Source organism: Chiloscyllium punctatum, chromosome 37, assembly GCF_047496795.1.
Source record: "Chiloscyllium punctatum isolate Juve2018m chromosome 37, sChiPun1.3, whole genome shotgun sequence".
NCBI lineage: Eukaryota > Metazoa > Chordata > Chondrichthyes > Orectolobiformes > Hemiscylliidae > Chiloscyllium > Chiloscyllium punctatum.
This window is the reverse complement of record NC_092775.1, coordinates 10,438,414-10,463,326: the sequence shown is the minus strand read 5'-3', so window position 1 is coordinate 10,463,326 and position 24,913 is coordinate 10,438,414. Positions and strand designations below refer to the sequence as shown.

General features: G+C 44.5%; 2 protein-coding genes across 3 annotated transcripts in view; both read left to right on the top strand.

Moving 5' to 3' along the window:
- The window catches only part of c37h20orf96 (chromosome 37 C20orf96 homolog), a 48,168-nt gene extending 34,918 nt beyond the window's left edge, over nucleotides 1–13,250 (top strand). For both annotated transcript variants that reach the window (XM_072556243.1, XM_072556242.1), the window contains one exon: nucleotides 13,023–13,250. In XM_072556243.1, the coding sequence (XP_072412344.1) occupies nucleotides 13,023–13,083 (61 nt within the window). In that variant the 3' untranslated portion in view covers nucleotides 13,084–13,250. The remainder of the gene's footprint in view (nucleotides 1–13,022) is intronic.
- Nucleotides 13,251–17,160: 3,910 nt separating this feature from the next.
- rem1 (RAS (RAD and GEM)-like GTP-binding 1) overlaps nucleotides 17,161–24,913 on the top strand; it is a 66,429-nt gene continuing 58,676 nt past the window's right edge. The window contains exons 1-2 of the mRNA XM_072556240.1: nucleotides 17,161–18,819; nucleotides 18,922–18,977. The gene's annotated coding sequence lies outside the window, so the exon portion shown is untranslated. The remainder of the gene's footprint in view (nucleotides 18,820–18,921; nucleotides 18,978–24,913) is intronic.

Here is a 24,913-nt window from a genome sequence, read left to right as displayed (position 1 = left end):
AGCCTTATGTATGTATTGCACTTAGCTGTCGTGAACAGGAGAGGGTCAAAGTAACTTTTTTAATGTTACCTCTTCACTGACTGCAACAAGATGTGTTTTGAGAAATGTTTTAATTGTTTTGAATGCTATGATTCACAGAGTAGAATCAAACCGGTTTCTTCTAAGCTGTAAATCAATACAAAGAATAAATGTTTATTTTCATAATGCCCAAATCATAAATGCAACTAATACCCATTCCACAAATGTGGAAATGCAAGTACACAAATTATTTCTAGAGATGTAACGTGCATTTAGATTATTAGCAGAGTGACAAGAGACAAGTCACTTATTTTTTACCAATTTCTAAGATGGAGATAGAAAATCATTACAGAACTGTTTGTTTTTTTTAAGGTTTCTGGCTTTCTCAGGTGGAACTGAGGCCAAGGTCTTGTAGAGAAGAAGTATAACTTGCTGGTAAAATGAATTGGCACCTGTTCATAGCCTGAGATGACAGTCTTCAGAAATAAGATTCTGTCCTTTGGCTGGGTGTGATCTCTCCCTCTGAGGTGTTCGACACAGACTACTTGTGATGATCCCCTATCCAGCTAGTTTTTATTTATATATTGGCAATATTTGAAGTAGCAGTGTCTGCACGATTGATTGGAGTTAATATGGTTGTAATATTATGTATGAGGAGAGGTGGATGCTGGAGCTATGATCACTATCCCATCAACTTTTCCATATGAGCCACCTTCACTGGCTTTACTTCATGTCCCATTTTCAAAGAACCAATTATAGTAGCCATTGTCTTTTAAAATTATTTTTAATCAACCTATTTGGATGTGTCTGACACACCCATGGTCGTCATATCCTGAGGTGGGACTTGAACCCAGAACTTCTAGCCTAGGGCTAGGGATGTTGCCACTGTACCACAGGTCCCTTGGTTTTGACTTCTGTGGAGAGGGTTAGAGGATCACCACTGATTGCCACCATACACAGTCCTTTTTTACTAAAACTACTTTCTAAAAATGGACTAGAATCCATGACCCTGGGGTGGAATAAGAGTCTTATTATCTATGAGTTATCCAGTCCTGTCTGTCTTTTAAATCTCGTCCATTAAAATTGTGAGGTGCAGAAATTCACCAAGGCTCCTTGGACAGCAGCTTCCAAACCCACAACCATTACCATACAGAATTACAAGAGCAGTTGATACATGGCACTACTTTCAAAATCCTTGCAAGCCAATCACCATTCTAACTTAGAAATATATCACTGTTCCTCTAGTGTTCCTCCCCTGGTACTTCCTCCCTAACAGCATTGTGATTCTACCTAGTTAATGAAGGCAGCTCACCACCACCTTCTCAAGGGCAATAAATTCTGGCCCAGCTGATGATGTCCATGTCACATGAATGAATCTTAAAAGAAGTTAATTTGCATATGGGAGCCCTATTTGCATTTTCAGGCATGTTGTCTTTGTCCATATTCCGCAAACAGAGGTCACCTGACTGTACCGAATCCACTTCGTGTACAGCTCCCATTTGTTAGCATTGATTTCTTTTTCCAAGTGCAGTATCAATTGCCTATATGCCTTTATGGGCATTCACCAGTGCTCAGCTGCAACTTGTTTGCTGCTGATGGACATGTTTGTTAGACCAGTGGCATTCGTTGTTTATGCTGAATTCATGAAGCATTGACAAGTTGTTATACATGTCTGACATTGTGTGTTGCAATGAAAGTAAAAAGTTACACACCGTTTTTAAAAAGAGTTTGCCCTGTGTAGCTTACTAGTTCATTCCGCTACTGTCTGGGATTTTTTTTACAGTATTGGCTTTCTTAATAATGCAGTTTAATTACAGGATGATTGTATTGACACAGTCCAGAATGAAAATCCAAAACAAACTCTTCAATAACAAAGAATCATAGCAGCCCAAGTGAAGGTTATTTGGCCCATCATGCATGAGCTGACAGTCTAAGATCGGCTCGGTTTAGACTCTCCTGTTCTTTTTGACTGTAATCCTGGACACTCTTCATTCTCTTTGGAAAATTATTTATGGAATCAACTTCCATCACCCTTTTAGACAAAGTGTTCTAGATTGAGACAAGTCTGGAAAAATGTCTACGTGCACCCTTTGGATTTGTTATCAATTATTTAAAATCTCTCAACCCTTGTTAATCCTCGCCCCCAAGTTTTACATTCGCTGCTATCTCAAATGACCTCATCTTGGAAGCATCTTGTGGTACCTATGAATCACCTCTGTTCTGAGGACAATCCAACTACTCCAGCCTCTCAGTATATAAGTGAAGCCCCTCATTCCCAGCTGGTAAACATCCTGCTGGAGCTACTCTGTATCCTTTCGTAAGACTTGAGCCAAAGACTGTTTTATTAAAAGTCACTTTGCCATGTAGCAAACTACCACACGCTGAAATCATTGTTCTGTTTTCTTTACTCTGCTGCTCCATCTTTGTGGTGACCCTGCTTTGAATATTCCCTCAAATTGATGTTCCTGTAGCCTATAAAGTTTTAAAACCAAGCTAGATGTCATCTAGCAATCAACTGAACCCCTTCCGAGCAGCATAGTAATGCAGCTTTAGCTAGTCGTTTTCCTCACCCAGCAGAGGGCGATAAAGTTTGCTGCAATTCTAACAGTTAAGAAAAGCCTTCCCAAAGGGATCCCAAATGAGCTGAATTTTCAAATCCTGAGCTCTGAGACCGGGATAGCCTCCATTACAACAGGTTGCCGCTTTCACAGGACTCCCTAACTTGTTCTCGCAATTTTCAGAGTGGCTGTAACAATTTAAGCCTGCATCTGGGGGCACAGTAGTAAAACGTTTGGTAAGACTAGATCTTGTTCAGTGCTGCCAATCCCTTCCTACTCGGCTCACCTTGTAGCACATGCACAGAGGCTGCTAGGAGGTAAAACCACCCTCTAGTTGCCTATTAATTTCCAGGTAAGCAATGAGATTTGTGCCTCGGGAAGTGGGGTTTGGAGGGGTGGGTAGGCTTTTTGTCAGGTTCCCGGCAGTTGCTGCTGCCCTTTACTTGTATATTCCTGATGAAGGTCTTTTGCCCGGAACGTTGATTTTGAAGCTCCTTGGATGCTGCCTGAACTGCTGTGCTCTTCCAGCACCACTAATCCAGAATTTACTTTATATATACCCTATTTGTTGTAGGACTGGAGTGCTGTTCATGGATGGATCTCAATTTCAACAAAGCTGAAACACTCTGCAGGGTGACATTTATGAAAATTCCCACCCTTGTTCTTGTACCTCAACTTTCCTAACTCCTGCCATTCTATTCTAGCCCAGTAAGCCTCTGGGATATTTGTGCTCCTCCAATTCTGGTCTAATGTGGCTCAGTATCAAATTTTGTTTGATAATGCGCTCAGAAGTTCCTTAAGATTTTTACTGCAATAAAGTTTTGATAAAGATGGTCCAGATCAGAACAGACAAGTCAACTGTCCACCTTTCCTTTCTTCCTTTTTGAAGTTTAGAATACTGCATTATTGTTGTTTTAGTGAGATTATGCTGATGTGTATGATATTGGTTTCTGTAAAATTTAACCAATAATCATCATTCTTCCAGTTATTTCCTTTTGTGTCTCCACATTTTTGAACATGATTAATTACTTGGTGCATTATTTCTTGCTGATTATAGTATCTGTTCGAACTAATTGCTGGATTAGTGGTGCTGGAAGAGCACAGCAGTTCAGGCAGCATCCGAGGAGCAGTAGAATCGATGTTTCGGGCAAAAGCCCTTCATCAGGAATACAGTCAGAGTTCCTGAAGGGTGGAGAGATAAGTGAGAGGAGGGTGGGAGTGGGGAGAAAGTAGCATAGAGTACAATAGGTTAATGGGGGTGGGGATGACAGTGATAGCTCAGGGGGGTAGGGGGGAGTGGATAGGTGGAAAAGAAGATAGGCAGGTAGGACAAGTCATGGGGACAGTGCTGAGCTGGAAGTTTGGAACTGGGGTGAGGTGGGGGAAGGGGAAATGAGGAAACTGTTGAAGTCCACATTGATGCTCTGGGGTTGAAGTGTTCCGAGGTGGAAGATGAGGCGTTCTTCCTACAGGTATCTGGTGGTGAGGGAGCGGCGGTGAAGGAGGCCCAGGACCTCCATGTCCTTGGCAGAGGGAAGGGGGGAGTTGAAATGTTGGGCCACGGGGCGGTGGGGTTGATTAGTGTGGGTGTCCCGGAGATGTTCCCTAAAGCGCCCTGCTAGGAGGCATCCAGTCTCCCCAGTGTAGGGGAGACCGCATTGGGAGCAACACATACAATAAATGATATTGGTGGATGTGCAGGTAAAACTTTGGATGTGGAAGGCTCCTTTAGGGCCTTGGATGGAGGTGAGGGAGGAGGCATAGGCGCAAGTTTTGCAATTCCTGCAGTGGCAGGGGAAGGTGCCAGGATGGGAGGGTGGGTTGTAGGGGAGTGTGGACCTGACCAGGGAGTCACAGAGGGAATGGTCTTTGCGGAAAGGGGTGGGGAGGGAAATATATCCGTGGTGGTGGGGTCTGTTTGGAGGTGGCGGAAATGTCGGCGGATGATTTGGTTTATGCGAAGGTTGGTAGGGTGGAAGGTGAGCACTAAGGGGCATTCTGTCCTTGTTACAGTTGAAGGTGTGGGGTCTGAGGCCGGAGGTGCGGGATGTGGATGAGATGCATTGGAGGGCATCTTTAACCACATGGGAAGGGAAATTGCGGTCTCTAAAGAAGGAGGCCATCTGGTGTGTTCTGTGGTGGAACTGGTCCTCCTGGGAGCAGATACGAACTAATTGCTGTCAGTCATGTTTATATCTTGTCTAAAATATGCAGTAGAAGATATGCAGAAGAGAGTTATAATAGAAGCAGGAATAAATTATACATGCCCTCAAGCCTGCTGCACCCTTTAAAAAGGGTCAGCTGACCAACCACCTCCATCGATTTGCATCTTTCAAAGTGAACAAATTTCACCTCGTCTGAATCCTAAATGGCTGACTTTTTAATGCACATGGAATGAGTCCTCATTTGGGACTTCCGCAGCCAGAGGAAACCACTTCTCAACATCAAGCCTGTCAACCTTCTGAACTCCAGAGAGTGCAGGCTCGTTCTGCATGATCTCGCCCATGTGATAACTCCCCTCATCCCATTAATGTGATGAACCTTAGTTGCACTGCCTCTGTGAGGTCAAGAATATCATTTGTTAGGACTCTAGTGATGCAGTGGTAATGGCCCCACCTCTGGGCTAGGAGGCCTGAGTTCAAGATTAGAGTGTGGTGCTGGAAAAGCACAGCAGGTCAGGCAGCATCCGAGGTGCAGGAAGATCCACATTTCAGGAAAAAACCCTTCATCAGGACTTTTCCAGTACCACTCTAATCTTGACTCTGATCTCCAGCATCTGCAGTCCTTCCTTTTGCCCAGCCTGAGTTCAAGTCCAACCTCCTCCAGATGTGTGTCATGCTATGTCTGAACAGGTTAATTAGAAATATCTTCCATTCCTTCTGTAGTGCTGATTACATTGTTGGCCAACATTGTTGTTGGGGAGGTAGGGGCCGGGGGTTTCTTGTCCCACAAATATCTCAATGTGTTTGAAACTGATCAGTAGGTTTTCAAAGATTGAGGCAAGCTGCTATGTTAGCTTAACAGTAGTGGAGAAAATGCTTGCATCAATAATCAGGAAGAAACAGCAAGACATCTGGATAGAGATTGTCCTATCGGGCAGGCGCAGCATGGGTTCATGTTTAACTAACTTACTGGAATTCTTTGAGGACATTACATTCACTGTTTTCCCATTGTCCACTGCATCCGTAATGCATCTGGATTTCCAGAAGACATTTGACAACATGCCACAGAGAGCGCTGGCTGCATGTAATAAAGGTGCACTGAGTGGGGGATAAATGGGTGTTTTTCTGATTAAGGATCAAAGGTTAGTGGTGTGCCTTAGGGATCAGTGTTAGAACTGCATTTGTTTACAGTCTACATGGATGATTTATAGAGTTGGGATGAAGTGTAATATGTCAAAGTTTGCATTAACACTAACATGCGTGGTAGAGCAAAGTGTGCAGAGGACACAAAGTCTCCGAGGGATATAGATAAGTTAAGTGAGTAAGTAAGGTCTGGCAGTTGGAGTACAACGTTTGTAAATGTGAAGTCATCCATTTTTGCATGAATAACAGCAAAATGGACTATTATTTAAATGATGAAAAATTAAAGCATGCTGCTGTGCAGAGGGACATGGGTGTCCTTGTGCATGAGTCACAAAACATTGGTTTGTGGTAGATAATTAAGACGACAAATGGAATATTGTCCTTCATTGCTAGAGGGATTGAGTTTAAAAGCAGGGAGGTTATGTTGCAGCTGTATAGGGTGCTGGTGAGGCCACACCTGGAGTACTGTGTACAGTTTGAGAAAAGATGTACTGGCACTGGAGAGGGTGCAGATGAGGTTTACTAGGTTGATTCCAGAGTTGAGAGGGTTGCCTTATGAAGGGACATTGAGTTGACTGGGACTATATTCTTCCAAACTTAGAAGAATGAGAGGGGATCTTATAGAAATATTATGAAGGAAATAGATAACGTAGAAACAGGGAGGTTGTTTCCATGGGTAGGTGAAACTAGAACCAGGCAATATATCCTCAAACTAAGAGGGAGCAGATTTAGGACTGAGTTGAGGAGAAACCTCTTCACCCAAAGCATTGTCAATCTGTGAAATTCCCTGCCCAGTGAAGCAGTTGAGGCTACCTCATTGAATATTTTTAAGGCAAGGATAGATTTTTGAACCGTAAAGGACTTAAGGGTTATGATAGAGGGAAGGTAAGTGGAGCTGAGTCCGTAAAAAGATCAGCTATGATCTTATTGAATGGTGTACCAGGCTCGATGGGCCAGATGGCCTACTCCTTCATAAGCAGTTCTTTGTAATTGAGCTGCAAGAATTTGCTGGTGCATACACACTGTCTGTGATCTGCAAATGAGGCAGCTACTGACACTGAACCAAGCTAAGTGTGACTCTTCTTAAAAAATCTAAAACCTTGCACGTGGCAAGCTACTTGCTTAATTTTGGAATAAGTTGCTTTAGAGCCCCACTATCGTACGTGTGTAATCACAACAACCATAAATTGCTACAAATACTCAACAGGTCAGAGGCAATATGTGTTAGAGAGAAATCCACATTGCTGTTTCAGGGCTATATTCTTTCTTTGGAGTAGAGGGTTGGTTTAGCTCAGTTAGTTGGATGGTTGATTTGTGAAGCAGTGTATTACCAACAGTATAGGTTCAATTCCCCCAGTTGATGAGGTTACCATGAAGAACTCTCCTTCTCAACCTCTTCCCTCACCTGAGGTCTGGTGGCCCTCCAGTTAAATCACCACCAGTTGTCTCTCTTTTTCTCTCTCTAATGAGAAAGCAGCGCTATGGTCTGGTAAGACTGTGGTGAGTTGATATACCTTTAATGTTTAATGAGTTGCAAGAATGTCCAAATGGAGCAAGTGAGCTGTTGTAGCAAATGTATTCATTTTTTCTTTCTTTGTTGTGCAATTACCTTGGCAATGTGACAATTACACTGGGAGAAAACAAATTCCAAATAAAACTTCGAGAGAGTAATTTTGCAGAGATCTTGTCCTGCTGTTGTGTCCAGTCCAGCCACACTGTTGCCAAGTTTCTCACCCATCTTCTTGAACAGTGAAGTTCAGGGGTGATTTCATGAGATGTTTGTTATTAATGGGATTGATTGGGTGTATGGGATAAAGTTTACCTCCAGTGGGTGGGTTCAGAGCAAGATGGCATGACCTTAAAGTTGCAGTTAAATTATTCAGGGGGGTAGTAGGAAGCACTTTCTTCTGGTAAAGAGTGATGGAAGTCAATCTAAGTATGTTTGGGGTTGATTAAAAATGTTGACATCGCAATAATTTTGGTGTTTGTTGGGCATTAAGGATTATAGACCGTTGAGGAGTAGATTAACCACAAGTGAATCATATATATCACTGAATGAAGGAAATGACTCAAGGGACCGAATGGTCTTCACCTGTTGTTGTGCTACATGAATCATGATCCTTAAAATTGAGTGCAATGGGGTGCAATTGGTTACTCATAATAGTCATACTACTTCAGCAGTTCCCTCCGCAATAATTCAAAAGAAAGCACAACAACACTTCCATTTCCTCAGGAGGCCAAGGAAATTTGGCATGACCATAAAGACTCTGAACAATTTATATAGATGCACCATAGAAAGTATTCTATCCAGGTGCATCACGGCTTGGTATGGCAATGGCTCTACCCAGGATCAGAAGAAGCTACAGAGAGTTGTGAACATACCCCGGTTCAATACAGAAGCCAACTTTCCATTTATTGACTCCATCTATACTTCACGTTGCCTCGTAAAGGCAGCCAACATCATCAAACTCCCCTCCCACACTAAGTTCTAATCTCTTCCACCATCTTCCATCAGGCAGACAATTAAAAAGCTTAACACACATACCACCAGATTCCCCACTATTACCAGACTTCTGAAAGGACCTCTCAAATTTCAATTTTAATCTTGCCATTGCTCTTTATGCACCTTCTCTGCAGCTGTAACATTGTTCCAATACCCTAATGCACTTTGGTAAAATCTGCCTGTACTACACACAAAACAAAACTTTTCACTGTACCTAGGTACATGTGTCAATAATAAATAAGTCAGAAGCCATGATGCCAGGTTATAGTTCCACAGGTTTATTTGAAATCACAAGCTTATGGAGCACTTTCGGCACCCACGTCACCTGACGAAGGAGCAGTGCTCTGAAAGCTTGTGATTTCAAATAAACCTGGTGGACTATAACCTGGTGTCGTGTGACTACTGACTTTATCCACCCCAGTCCAACACCGGTATCTCTGCATGATTAATAAATCAAACCAAATCAAATTATGATCCAGAATGAGTCCAAACTCTGGAACTGATTCAGGGAAAATTTATGGTCCATACACTCCAGTCAACTCCCCTTCCAGCTGCTAGCCATTTCAACTCCCCCACCACTCCCCTGACAACATGTCCACCTTGGTCCACCTCCAGCATCAATACAAAGTCACGCGCAAACAGGAGGAAGAGCACTTCATCCATCTCGGGAGCTTACAACCATACAGCCTTAAAGTAGAATTCACCAGCTCCCAAATCTACTCACCCCGCACCTCATCCCAGTCCCAGGACTCCATCTCCACCCCGCCCCCTCAGCCTGACCTGACGTGTTCATTCCATCCTTCCCACTGACCAATCATAGCCACCACCTACCTGCATCCACCTATTGCCATCCCTTCCATTTTCCCCCAGCCCCACCCACCTCCCTCTATTTATTTTGCAGCCCCTTCCCCTCCCCCAGTACTGATGGAAGGTTCCAACCTGAAACATCAACTCCCCTTCTTTGTTGTTTGACCTGCTGTGTTTTTTTCTAGCTCCACTGTTTATCCACTCCAACCCCTTCTGAATGAAATGTGCAACTAGATTGTAAATCTATTTGTGAAGATTTGTGTTTTTGGTATTTGAGCTAAATTGTGAGCACAGTGAAAACTTAAGACTTAATTTTGTAATGATTAAATTTGAATTTATTTATTGTCACGTGTACCAAAGCACAGTGAAAAGCTTATTGTGAAAAACTGAGGATTGTTTTGTGTGGAATTAGTGTTGGAATATAAACTTACCACTGGATTTCCATTCTTGTTAAACCAGCGCTGATGTTGCAATATTATTTGGGGCCTGTCGTTTCCAATTAGTACTAACTCTGCATATAGACTAAATCCCTTTGTATTATTCATATGCGACTCTCTAAGAAGAAATGAATAAAATATCCTTTAAAGCGTGCTGCTTGCTGAGAATTCTACAACCAATTAAAAGTGTACATTCAGTTTGGCTTCTTCACTGACAAGCTAACCATATAAAGTAACCTCTGTATTAAAAGAAAATTGTTAGTACTTGCATTTTTCTGCTAAATTTAGTCGTTCTAAGTATAGCATGCAGATGGCAGCTGTTGTCCAACACCATTCAGTCTTCTACTGCTTTCCCTTGGCTATCAACCTCTTGCAAAAGTTTCAGGAACAGCCCACATTGAGAAAGGTAATGCACATTATTTAAACAAACTGTTTTTGTTTCATTTATTGCTTTTTAATTTAAAAGGAGAAGTCTTGTTTTTGCACTTTTGCTGACCACAGACATTCCAACACACTTCATTAATTTAAGTCTGCACAATGGTATAATTTCAGAAAACAAGATACACAATTTCTGAGCAATCTCACAGTCCCATTTAAGTAAATGACTGAATTATCTGTTGTAAATGTAGATTAAGGGATAGATATCGACCAGGACAGTAGAAGGAACTCACCTGCTTTTCTTGAAATAGTGTCTGAGGGATCTGTTTATGTTCGAGAAAGTAAGGCATCATCTAACATCTCTTTAAAAAGCACTGGTGTGTCTGCCTATATTGTGTAGGTACTAGGTCTACTCTTGACAAAAGAGATACCTTTTAAAATGCCTGTGCCTAACGCTCCTTGACTCATCTTGCTGCATGATCTTCCACTGAATGTTTTGGGTATATTCCCACCCACACTAATATGGTCCCCACTTGAAGTACATAATTGAGATATCCAATGGCAAAGTGAATAATAGTTACATATAATAAGCATTTTGCATTTCTACAGAGCCTTTTATACCCCAATGCACTTTATAGGGGCAGGGTCAAACTAAATTTGAAGTTGAATCTCATGGATATTTGGATAGATAACCAAACGTTTGGTCAAGGAGGAAGATCTTGAAGAGCTTCTGAAAGAGGACAGGAGAGGCAGAGATGTTTATGGAGGGAATTGCAAAGCTTGAGTCTTAGGCAGCTGAAGACACAGCCACCAAAGCTGAAGGCAATAAAGGAATCAAGAGGCAATAAGTATCAGGGAACATGATTTAGGAATAAACTGGGATTAATTGTTTTACTCGTCAATGTTTGTGGCTGAAGTAAATCTCCGGCTTCTTTCAGTTGTCTGTTTAAATCTACACGCACAAGGTGGTAAGATGTTTACAACTCTCTTCCACAAGCAGCAGTTGATGCCAGATCAGTTTTTAGTCTGTTTTAAAATCTGAGATAGATTTAGTTTAGTTTTAAAATCTGAGATAGATAGGTCTTAGTAAAAAAAGTATTAAGGGAAATGGGCTTAATCAGTATATGGAGTAAGGCCACAGATTGGCCGTGATCTCACTGAATGGCAGTACAGGCTCAAGGGTCTGAATTGCCCACTCTTGTTCCTGTGTACCTCTGACCAAATCATTCTGAAGTAGTTTATTCTCCCTACTGTGAACATGTCAACCCTAATACCTCTTTGAGTGCCTCCGTGTCAAATTGTATTTGATAACATTTCTGTGTAGCACCCTCAGGATAGTTCACTACATTGAAGACATTAAGTTGTTGTTGCAGTATATTTTGATATTTGTGAAGGAGCAAGGAGGGACGGAGGAGGTTAAAAGGGTTAGCAGCAGACCCAGTGAAATTGTTTGCATCTTTTGCCAGCCAGCATGAGGTTTTCAAGTTCCATTTATCCAACGTTGCTGGTGCAGTCAGCCAAACCTCGCCAGAGTGGAACTGCGTGATTTTTGAACAGCAAAGAGTAAAACACAAGCCAGATTATATTTATCTGTTTAACTTTCCCATGGGAAGATCTCCCACTCATACAAAATCATGTTGCTAAGACCTACCTACAGGGGGGTAAAGAGGGAAGTTAATATAACAGATTCCTGAAAAGAAGCAATGCTGCTAGATTACAATTCCCAACCTCTACTCTTTATCATTTTAACCCATTTGTTAGTGTTATGGAAGCAAATTGTTGCACCAGCGTAGTGGGCAACATGGTGACTCAGTGGTTAGCACTGCTGCCTCACAGTGCGACGGAACTTGGTTTGATTCCAGCCTTGGGTGACTGTCCTTCTGGAGTTTGCACATTAATCCTGTGTCTGCATGGGTTTCCTCCGGGTGCTCCAGTTTCTTCCCAAAGATGTGCAGGTTAGGTGGATTGACCATGCTAAATTGCCCATAGTGTCCAGGGATGTGTAGGTTTGGGGGATTAGCCTTGGGAAGTGCAGGATTACAGGGCTAGAGTGGGTCTGGGAGGGATGCTCTTCGGAGGGTCAGTGTGGATTTGATGGGCTGAATAGTAGGGATTATATGGATCCATCCTAGTATTGAACTAGACACTTTTAATAGAAAACAGAAATGGCTGATTAATCAAGAGTCACTTGTCCTTAACAAAACAATGCCATTGATTTAAATCAAGATGCTAAAACCAAAATAAATATTATATAAAGAATTTGCAAACAGTGACAGGCCATTCGGATCGTTTAGTCTTTGCTGGTGTTCATGCTCCATGCATATCTCCCCACAAGTTAGAAAGTTTACTCCACTCATAACCTGGGATGGAGGAATAGTTTGTACTTGCTGGGCTTGTTTGCAATGGGGATTAGATAAATGAGGATTAGCCTGATGGACGTGTCTAAGGTCCTGAATAGTCTTGACAAGATAAACATGGAAAGGCTGTTTCCTGGAATATAAGACCGCCCATAACTACTAAAAATTGTGAACTGCCCTTTTGGGTCAGAGATGAGAGTTTTTTTTTCTTTCAGAGATCTCTGCAACTTTGGAACGCTGCCTCAGAAGGCAGTGGAGATGAGGTCATTGAATATTTTGAAGACCGAGCTGGATAGATTCCTGTTGGGCAGAGCGGTTAAGGGTTATTGGGGCTAAGTGAGGATGTAGAATTTGAAACACAAACATTTGCAATGACCTTAGCGAAGAAGCAGGCTGTTCTACCTTTGCTCTTTTTTGTATCTGTGTATGTTCTATTCTGGAAGGTTGCCTTCCTGCAGAAATTTATGGATTGGCAAGAAATTTTGGACTTACCACCCATATCTGCATCCTGTCAGTGAGCAAAAAAAAACTTGATATCTTTGATTTGGTGCGTATCAAGTATGGGCAGAGTTTGGCTTGGGTAAATTACTGTCACCAAGACAGATTCGGTGATTCTTTGATTCATTCATTTGTAACATACTCTTTCCTTGATCCCACAGGTGCACACCTGACATGGATGTAGTGTTGAACATTCAAAGAGAAAATTGCCTTCCCATTTAACTCCAGGTTCTTGAGCTGTTTCAGGCGTTATCCTGATCTCTTTATTGACACATTCCGATATATGGCACTTGCTGAATTCCCTTGGCTGGAATTTCTATGTGTACAGAAAGATACCAAGGAAGACTGGATAACAATCGTGCAGAAATAAAACTATTTCCAGAACTTAATCTGTGTTTTACCTATTCTGCATTCATTATATAAGTCCCATTGTTATTTGTAAGTTTTCCTCTCCATTTCTGCATACTGACATTATGTTTCACCAAGAGTTCGTATATGTCTGAAACCTCCCTAATGAAGGAAAAGATGGTTTGCAGCACTGAAAATTATTTAATATTTAATTGCAAGTATTAATATATTAATGGCAACTGTCAGTACCATTCAATATTTTTGATGCAGCCATCCCAGGAATGTGATCAGACGATATAAGTCAAGTTCCAAATGACTGCCTTTACATTACAGGACCAGGTTTTTTTGTCCCGTTCCACAGCAATGCTACTTCAAAACCTAACTCAACATCGTCAAATCTTCTCCAGGTCCAAGTTCCTAAAGATGAATGCAGTGTAGTGGAATCCGTAGGGGAAGAGTGGAATTGAAGAAAATATCAGATGTAATATTATAGATGGAACTAGCAGTGATGGAGATCACAAAAGCTGTTGCATATGAGCTGTGTGGATGTGTGAGGGTGGTACAGGACAGACCAGTGGGACATCAGGAAGCAGAGCTCATGGCAAAAGTAGCTATCAGTCGCAACAGCAGAAAGAGAGATTGGATCAATAACTGGAGTTGACTCAAATCAGTCATCTCTTGAGAGTACTAGAGCTAAAAGGTTTAAGTGATGAGGACAGGCTAAGTACACTGGCCTGTATTCCCTTGAGGAAAGGAGTGATGCAATCATAACGTTTCAAATGATTAAAAGTTTTCATAAGGTAGAATCTTTCTGCTATAAGTACAGGCAAGGGGCATACCATTAAAATTGAAGCTGGGATTGGAGATTACAGAATTAATGTTTTTTTAAAAATTCATTCACAAGATGTGGGTGTCACTGGCTAGGCCTGCATTTATTACCAATTTTGCTAGTGGATCTGGAATCGCAATAGGCCAGACCAGGCAAGGGTGAGATGTTTCCATCCTAAAGGGGCAACAGTAAATGAAATAATCTGTTTTTTCAAATGACTGTTTTTCATCATTTATATAAATGATTTGGATGTGAAACTTATGGTTTGTAAGTTTGCAGATGACACCGAAATGGGTGGTGTAGTGGGCGGTGAAGAAGGTTACCTCAGAGTTCAATAGGACCTTGATCAGATGGGCCAAAGGGCCGACGAATGGTAGATGGAGATAAATGAGTGGTGCTGAGTTTTGGAAAGGCAAATCAGGACAGGACATATGCACTTAATGGTAAGTTCCTGGGGAGTGTTGCTGAACAGGGAGACCTTGGAGTGCAGGTTCATAGTTCCCTGAAAGTGGAGTAGCAGGTAGATAGGACAGTGAAGAGGGCATTAGGTATGCTTTCCTTTATTGGCTGTGCATTGAGTATAGGAATGGGGAGGCCGCAACAATGGGGAGGCCATGTTGCGGCTGCACAGGACATTGGTTAGGCCAGTTTTGGAATACTGCATTCAATTCTGGGCTCCTTGCTATAGGAAGGATGTTGTGAAACTTGAAAGGGTTCAGAAGATTTACAAGAATGTTGCCAGGGTTGGAGGGTTTGAGCTATAGGGAGAGGCTGAATAGGCTGGGGCTAATTTCCCTGAAGCGTTGGAGGCTGAGGGATGACCTTATAAAGGTTTATAAAATCATGAAGAGCATGGATAGGATAAATAGATAAGGGCTTTTTCTTGTGGTGGGGGAGTCCAGAATTAGAGGGCATGGGTTTAGAGTGAGGGGGAAAGATTTAAAAGGGACCTAAGGGGCAACCTTTTCACACAGAGTGTGTTGTGTGAATGGAATGAGTTGCCAGAGGAAGTGGTGGAGGCTGGTACATTTACAGCATTTAAAAGGTATCCGGATGGGTATATGAATAGGAAGGGTTTGAAGGGATATGGGCCAGATACCTGCAATGGGACCAGATTAGGATAGGATATCTGATCGGTATGGAGGAGTTGGATGGAAGGGTCTGTTTCCATGCAGTACAGCTGTATGACTAATACTGATCACATGGTCACCAGCAGCTGGCTTTGTTTAAATTCAATACAGCAGATGGTGTCAGTGAATCAGGATTCAAATACATGTTCCCAGAGCATTAACCTGAGGTTCTGGATTACTAATTCAGTGACATTACCATTACATCATTATCACAGCTACTGTGCAGCAAAGGATCGTAATCTCTTCAGCAGAGGCCTGTTGATGGTAAATTGGCTTCTCATTTCTCATACCTATTTTCATATTTACTATTCTCTACCAAGGACTCTCAGTTTCCCCTCACCCTCTACCGATATAGAAATTCCCCCAAAGTTAACCATCAAGAAAGCACACAGTAGGAAAAATGTCAAGGCTTTGAAAACTGCAAAAGAGATATTTTATGGATGAGTGGAACATAGGAGCAGTGAGAGAACATACCCTGAAGATACTGTGTCATTCTGCATCATGGCTGATCATCTACCTCAGCACCATGATGTCATGTTATCCCCATATTCGTTGGCGTCATTAGTTACTAGACTTCTACCACCCTCTGAATACTGAATTACAACTGGATGTAGAGGGACCCATACCCTCCACCTCCTCCAAGACTTCCATTTGCCCGCCTCCCAATGCCTCATCTTCACCATGGACATCCAGTCCTCTACACCTCCATCCACCATGACCAGGGCCTCCAAGCCCTCCATTTCTTGCTGTCCCGGCATCCCCACCAGTATCCCTTCACTGATAGTCTTATTCATTTAACTGAACTGGTCCTCACCCTCAACATTCTTCCAATCGTCCCACTTCCTCCAGACCAAAGAGGTAGCCATGGGCACCCGTATGGGCCCCAGCTATGCCTGTCTCTTTATCGGCTACATAGAACAGTTCATCTTTCAGACTTACACCCGCACCACTCCCCACCTTTTCTCACGAGGAGGCTGAACAGTTCATCAACTTCACCAACACATTCTGCCCCGACCTTAAATTCACCTGGACCATCTCTGACACCTCCCTCCCCTTTCTGGACCTCTCCGTCTCCATCTACGATGACCGACTCAACACTGATATTTTTCACAAACCCACCTCCTCCCACCCTACCTCCTGCAAAAATGCCATCCCGTATTCCCAATTCCTCCACCTCTGCCGTATCTGCTCCCAGGAGGACCAGTTCCACCACAGAACACACCAGATGGCCTCCTTCTTTAAAGACCTCAATTTCCCCTCCCACGTGGTTGAAGATGCCCTACAACACATCTCATCCACATCCCGCACCTCCGCCCTTGAACCCTACCCCTCCAACCACAACAAGGACAGAACACCTCTGATCCTCACCTTCCACCCCACCAACCTGTACTGTCTGTAAGATTGTAATATTTTATTTGCCCGATCTGTTCTTGTTTTATTTCAAATGCTACTTACATTTAGAAACAGAGCCTTTAGTTTCACTGTATTTTTTTATTTTTGTAACCTCTAGCCTAATCTGGTGGTCTACATTTAGATCTGCTCTCTCTAATCCTTGCTGTCATGGTTCGTTTATCATTTCCAGTATTTGTCTCATGCCTTGACTTTGCTATTTTATTTACCACATCTTCCCATATTTGATCCTTTGCCTTTAGTTTTGAAATATTGTCTATTGCCTTAGTTGGGCGGCTCTCTAGAACAGAGAAATATACAAATTGTGAGCAGGGTTAAGGCATGCTTCCTCTCAAACCTGCCCCACAATTCAATATGATTATGGCTGATTTGATTACAACCTCAAATGTCCATTCCTCACCTACCTTTGATAATCAACGAGGTAAAAACAATGACTGCAGATGCTGTAAACCAGATTCTGGATTAGTGGTGCTGGAAGAGCACAGCAGTTCAGGCAGCATCCAAGTAGCTTCGAAATCGACGTTTCGGGCAAAAGCCCGACCCTGATGAAGGGCTTTTGCCCGAAACGTCGATTTCGAAGCTACTTGGATGCTGCCTGAACTGCTGTGCTCTTCCAGCACCACTAATCCAGAACCTTTGATAATCTGTCGCCTCCCTGTTTGATAGGAATCTCTCTCCCTCTGCCTTGAAAATATTCAAAGACTCTGCTTCCACCACATTTTCAGGCAGAGTTCTCAGGACTCACGACTGTCTGAGAGAAAAAAGAAGCATTCTCTTTGTCTCTGTTTTAAATGGTGAGCCCTGGTTTTGAGAGAGTGACCCCTTGATTTAGACTTGCCCAGGAAAGGAAACATTCTCTCCACATCCACCCGATCAGGATCCCTCAGGACCTTAATAAAAACTGAAAGAGTTGTGAATGCTGTAAATCAGAAACAAAAAGCAGAAAATACAGGAAAAGCTCAGCAGGTCTAGCAGCATCTGGGGAGAGAAATCAGAGTTAACGTTTCGGGTCGAGTGACCCTTCCTCAGAATGGATCTTACATGTTTCAATCAAGTTACCCCTTAGAAGTTACTCCCATCTGACCTTCCCTCATAAGAGAATCTGCCTATCTGGTACTAGGCTTGCAAGCCTTCTCTGAACTGTCTCCAGCACATTTACATCTTTAACTGTAGACTATCTTAACAGTGCAGACTCCCCTAGTCCCTGTACTTTCCCAGTTCTGGTGCCACTAACCCAAACCCATTTCTACTACACCAGTAGGGTAATGGAACTTTGGAACTAAATAAATAACTTTCTCAGAGACCTGGCAGATTCTAGGAAGTTGCTGCAGAGCATCAAAGATATCCAGGGGTGGTTAGGAAAGACTAAAGCATTTTGTTATCATTGAAATCTTCGCAGGTCTCCTTCCTATCGGAAAGATGTTGTGAAACTTAAAAGGGTTCAGACAAGATTTACAAGGATATTGCCAGTTGGAGGATTTGAGCTACAGGGAGAGGCTGAACAGGCTGGGGCTGTTTTCCCTGAAGCGTCGGAGGCTGAGGGGTGACCTTATAGAGGTTTACACAATCATGAGGGGTGCGGATAGGATAAATAGACATAGTCTTTTCCCTGGGGTAGGGGAGTCCTGAACTAGAGGGCATAGGTTTAGAGTGAGAGGGGAAAGATATAAAAGAAACCAAAGGAGCAACTTTTTCACGCAGACGGTGGTGCGTGTGTGGAATGAGCTGCCAGAGGAAGTGGTGGAGGCTGGTACAATTGCAACATTTAAAAAGCATCTGGATGGGTAAATGCTTAGAAAGGGTTTGGAGGGATATGGGCTGGGTGCTGGCAGGTGGGACTAGATTGGGTTGAGATATCTGGTCGGCATGGACAGGTTGGAACGAAGGGTCTGTTTCCATGCTGTACATCTCTATGACTCTATAAATTACTCACATGAAAATTTAGCTCTGATAATTATCCGTCTAAGAATATTAATGCACCTTTTATTAAGTGCAGACTGACTGTTACAGTATCAACTGTTCTTGATAATAATAAGACTGTTCTCTAGATCGACAACTCTTGTGGTGGAAAAAAACAGCTCCAGTGTCTGATCTCCGTGAGATTCTGGTTTCTTTAAATCCTGCATCTTCTAGTTTTAAACTCATAAAGTCTGACAAGAGAGAGAATGTGAGAGTTCATCCTTTTGCCAGGCAAGCTACTGAATTATTAACAATGCTTTGGAATTGGACACCATCTCCATGGTAAATATATTTAGTTTCAAAGATCATGGAAATTCCAATGGAAATTGATCATTCTGATGGAAAGTCTCAATTGTGTAATGTGCATTGTCCTTTTGTCAACAGAGAAATTAACACCTTGTGCAGTGAGGACAGGAATGCATAGTGGTCTCAGGCACCAGGTAAGGTAAATGATCTGTGTTTCTGCTTTGGAATAGGAAATGAAAGAATCTCATTCTCTTGGACTTGCCATTGGTTGCCTGAACCCCTGCATGTTTTGCAATTGTCTGCTTTTACATCTCCATCTCTCTCTCTCTCTCTCTCTCTCTCTCTCTCTCTCTCTCTCTTTCTCTCTTATTCAATAAGAATTTATGAGTAACCCATCCAACTTTCTTAACTTGTTGCTAGGTCAGTACCCTGCATTGACTGGGTTTGGGTTTTGAAGATTAAGGAGTGATCAAATCGAGATGTGTTTGAGATGATTAATTGATTTGATAGAGGAAGGAGAGAAGCTTAAACAAATTAAACAAAAGAAATTAAACAAAGACAGAAGTTGCTGGAGAAACCCAACAGGTCTGGTAGCAACTATGGAGAGAAAGCAAAGTTAATGTTTCAAGAGTCACTGGAAACATTAACTCTGCTCTCTCTCCACAGATGCTGCCAGACCTGTCGAGTTTCTCCAGCAATTTCTGGTCTGCTTTCAGATTTCGAGCATCCACACTTTTGTGATTTACCTTCAGATTAGAATTCAGCTATTCTGGGTGACATGAGGTGACACCTCTTATACCTTTGCTCACCACCATGGCATTGAGCTTGTAGTCAGTTGAAAATTTCAAAGATTTTTCCATTTTGGTTAGGCAAAGGGCAATGAGAGTTACTTGGATTCTACACAGACAGAAAAGATTGAGTTGTAAGAAGAGGTTGAATAGGCTGGGACTAGTTTCCCTGGAGACTAGGGAACCTTATAGGGGTTTATAAAATCATGAGAGGGATAGACAAGGCAGGTTGCCAACAGCTTTTTCCCAGGGTAGGGGAGTCTAAAACTAGAGAACATAAGTTTAAGTTAGTGGGGAGGGATACAGAAGGGTCCAGAGGGTGGTAAGTGTCTGGAATGGGCTACCTGGTCAGGTCTACGCCCCCCTACAACCCACCCTCCCATCCTGGCACCTTCCCCTGCCACTGCAGGAATTGCAAAACCTGTGCCCACACCTCCTCCCTCATTTCCATCCAAGGCCCTAAAGGAGCCTTCCACATCCATCAATGTTTTACCTGCACATCCACCAATATCATTTATTGTATCCGTTGCTCCCAATACGGTCTCCTCTACATTGGGGAGACTGGACGCCTCCTAGCAGAGCGCTTTAGGGAACATCTCCGGGACACCCACACCAATCAACCACACCACCCTGTGGTCCAACATTTCAACTCCCCCTCCCACTATGCCGAGGACATGGAGGTCCTGGGCCTCCTTCACCGCCACTCCCTCACCACCAGACGCCTGGAGGAAGAACACCTCATCTTCCGCCTCAGAACACTTCAACCCCAGGGCATCAATGTGGACTTCAACAGTTTCCTCATTTCCCCTTCCCCCACCTCACCCTAGTTCCAAACTTCCAGCTCAGCACTGTCCCCATGACTTGTCCTGCCTGCGTATCTTCTTTTCCACCTATCCACTCCACCCTCCTCCCTGACCTATCACCTTCATCCCCTCTCCCACTCACCTATTGTACTCTATGCTACTTTCTCCCCACCCCCACCCTCCTCTAGCTTATCTCTCCACGCTTTAGGCTCACTGCCTTTATTCCTGATGAAGGGCTTTTGCCCGAAAAGTCAATTTTATTGCTCCTCGGATGCTGCCTGAACTGCTGTGCTCTTCCAGCACCACTAATCCAGAATCTGGTTTCCAGCATCTGCAGTCATTGTTTTTACCTGCCAGAAGTATTAGTGGAGGCAAGTACAATTTTGTCCCTTCAGGAATGTTTCGACAGGTACCTGGATAGGATGGGAATGGAAGGATATGGACTAAACGCAGGTAAATGGGATGAGATAAAATTGTAAAAACTGAATGGCATGATTATGTTGGGCCGAAGGGTCTGTTTCCATGCTGTAGACCTCTATGACTCTACAGAGCCACAGTGTGGTTAAATTACAGATCAAATATGGCATAAAGAAATGGTGAAGCAGACTCAGAGGTTAAACAGACACTTCCGAATGCAATGTATCTCCCTCCCCGGCAGCTCTGTGTGAATGTGTTCAGTAACTCCCTCCCCAGCAGCGCTGTGTGAATGTGTTCAGTAACAAATATATTAAGGACAAAAGGGTACCTAGGAAGAGAATAGGGCCCCTCAAAGATCAGCAAGGCGGCCTTTGTGTGGAGCCACACAGGGAGATGGGGGAGATACTAAATGAATATTTTGCATCACTATTTACTGTGGAAAAGGATATGGAAGATACAGACTGTAGGGAAATAGATGGTGACATCTTGCAAAATGTCCAGATTACAGAGGAGGAAGTGCTGGATGTCTTGAAACGGTTAAAAGTGGATAAATCCCCAGGAGCTGATCAGGTGTACCCGAGAACTCTGTGGGAAGCTAGAGAAGTGATTGCTGGGCCTCTTGCTGAGATATTTGTATCATCGATAGTCACAGGTGAGGTGCCAGAAGATGGAGGTTGGCTAATGTGGTGTCACTGTTTAAGAAAGGTGGTAAAGACAAGCCAGGGAACTATAGACCGGTGAGCCTGACCTCAGTGGTGGGCAAGTTGTTGGAGGGAATCCTGAGGGACAGGATGTACATGCATTTGGAAAGGCAAGGACTGCTTAGGGATACACTAGCTCTCAGCCCTGCCGTGTTTTCACCATCCCTCCAGATCTACCCCTCTCTGAGGATGAAAGTTCAGTCCTCAGCAGAGGCCTCACCTTCATCCCCCTACGCTCTCGGATTAACGAGTTCAACACGCGGCGTGACATAGAACAATTCTTCCGCCGCCTTCACCTCCGCGCCTACTTCTTCAACCAAGATTCTCGCCCACCCTCTGACGACCCTTGCTCCCGCCTCCAACACACCCCATCCACCTGCACACCCCGTGCTGGCCTCTTACCCGCCCTCGATCTCTTCATAGCCAACTGCCGCCGCGACATTGACCGCCTCAACCTCTCCACCCCTCTCACCCTCACAACGTGCAGCCCTCCACTCCCTCTGCTCCAACCCCAACCTCACTATCAAACCGGCAGACAAGGGAGGCGCAGTGGTAGTTTGGCACACCGACCTTTACACCGCTGAGGCTAAACGCCAGCTCGCAGACACCTCCTCCTACTGCCCCCTTGACCATGACCCCACCTCCCACCACCAAACCATCATCTCCCAGACCATCCATAACCTCATCACCTCAGGGGATCTCCCATCCACCGCCTCCAACCTCATAGTCCCACAACCCCGCACCGCCCGTTTCTACCTCCTGCCCAAAATCCACAAACCTGACTGCCCCGGCCAACCCATTGTCTCAGCCTGCTCCTGCCCCACCGAACTCATCTCTGCATACCTCGACACGGTCCTGTCCCCCTTAGTCCAAGAACTCCCCATCTACGTTCGGGATACCACCCACGCCCTCCACCTCCTCCATGATTTTCGCTTCCCCGGTCCCCAACGCCTTATCTTCACCATGGACATCCAGTCCCTATACACCTCCATCCCCCATCATGAAGGCCTCAAAGCCCTCCGCTTCTTCCTTTCCCGCTGTACCAACCAGTACCCTTCCACTGACACCCTCCTTCGACTGACTGAACTGGTCCTCACTCTGAACAGCTTCTCTTTCCAATCCTCCCACTTTCTCCAAACCAAAGGGGTAGCCATGGGCACCCACATGGACCCCAGCTATGCCTGCCTCTTCGTAGGATATGTGGAACAGTCCATCTTCCGCAGCTACATTGGCACCACCCCTCACCTTTTCCTCCGCTACATCGATGATTGTATCGGCGCTGCCTCGTGCTCCCACGAGGAGGTTGAACAGTTCATCCACTTTACCAACACCTTCCACCCCGACCTCAAATTTACCTGGACCGTCTCAGACTCCTCCCTCCCCTTCCTAGACCTCTCCATTTCTATCTCGGGCGACCGAATCAACACAGGCATTTACTATGAACCGACCGACTCCCACAGCTACCTAGACTACACCTCCTCCCACCCTGCCCCCTGTAAAAACGCCATCCCATATTCCCAATTCCTTCGTCTCCGCTGCATCTGCTCCCAGGAGGACCAGTTCCAAAACCGTACCACCCAGATGGCCTCCTTCTTCAAGGACCGCAATTTCCCCCCAGACGTAGTTGACGATGCCCTCCACCGCATCTCTTCCACTTCCCGCTCCTCTGCCCTTGAGCCCCGCCCCTCCAACTGCCACCAGGACAGAACCCAAGTGGTCCTCACCTACCACCCCACCAACCTCCAGATACATCGTATCATCTGCCGTCATTTCCACCACCTCCAAACGGACCCCACCACCAGGGACATATTTCCCTCCCCTCCCCTATCAACATTCCAAAAAGACCACTCCCTCCGTGACTCCCTCGTCAGGCCCACACCCCCCACCAACCCAACCTCCACTCCCGGCACCTTCCCCTGCAACCGCAAGAAATGCAAAACTTGTGCCCACACCTCCCCCCTTACTTCCCTCCAAGGCCCCAAGGGATCCTTCCATATCCGCCACAAATTCACCTGCACCTCCACACACATCATCTATTGCATCCGCTGCACCCGATGTGGCCTCCTCTATATTGGGGAGACAGGCCGCCTACTTGCGGAACGATTCAGAGAACACCTCTGGGACACCCAGACCAACCAACCCAACCACCCCGTAGCCCAACACTTCAACTCCCCCTCCCACTCCACCAACGACATGCAGGTCCTTGGACTCCTCCATCGCCAGACCATGGCAACACAATGGTTGGAGGAAGAGCACCTCATCTTCCGCCTAGGAACCCTCCAACCACAAGGGATGAACTCAGATTTCTCCAGTTTCCTCATTTCCCCTCCCCCCACCTTGTCCCAGTCAAATCCCTCGAACTCAGCACCGCCTTCCTAACCTGCAATCTTCTTCCTGACCTCTCCGCCCCCACCCCACTCCAGCCTATCACCCTCACCTTGACCTCCCTCCACCTATCGCACTCCCAACTCCCCTCCCCCAAGTCCCTCCTCCCTACCTTTTATCTTAGCCTGCTGGACACACTTTCCTCATTCCTGAAGAAGGGCTGATGCCCGAAACGGCGATTCTCCTGCTCCTTGGATGCTGCCTGACCTGCTGCACTTTTCCAGCAACACATTTTCAGCTCTGATTAGGGATAGTCAACATGGCTTTGTGCGTGGGAAATCATGTCTCACAAACTTGATTGAGTTTTTTGAAGAAGTAACAAAGAAGATTGATGAGGGCAGAGTGGTAGATGTGATCTATATGGACTTCAGTAAGGTGTTCAACAGGTTCCCCATGGGAGACTGATTAGCAAGGTTAGATCTCACGGAATACAGGGAGAACTAGCCGTTTGGATACAGAACTGGCTCAAAGGTAGAAGACAGAGGGTGGTGGTGGAGGGTTGTTTTTCAGACTGGAGGCCTGTGACCAGTGGAGTGTCACAAGGATCGGTGCTGGCTCATCTACTTTTTGTCATTTACATAAATGATTTAGATGCGAGCATAAGAGGTACAGTTAGTAAGTTTGCAGATGACACCATAATTGGGGGGTGTCGTGGACAGCGAAGATGGTTACCTCAGATTACAACAGTATCTGGACCAGATGGGCCATGCGAGGTGCTGCATTTTGGGAAAGCAAATCTTAGCAGGACTTATACACTTAATGGTAAGGTCCTAGGGAGTGTTGCTGAACAAAGAGAGCTTGGAGTGCAGGACCATAGCTCCCAAGCAGCCCTGTGTGAATGTGTTCAGTAACACCCTACACCAACAGCTTTGTGTGAATGTGTTCAGTAACTCCATACCCAGCAGCTCTGTGTAAGTGTGTTCAGTAACTCTCTCCCCAACAATTTATCCCTGATGAAGGGCTTTTGCCCGAAACATCGATTTTGCTGCTCATTGGATGCTGCCTGAATTGCTGTGCTCTTCCAGCACCACTAATC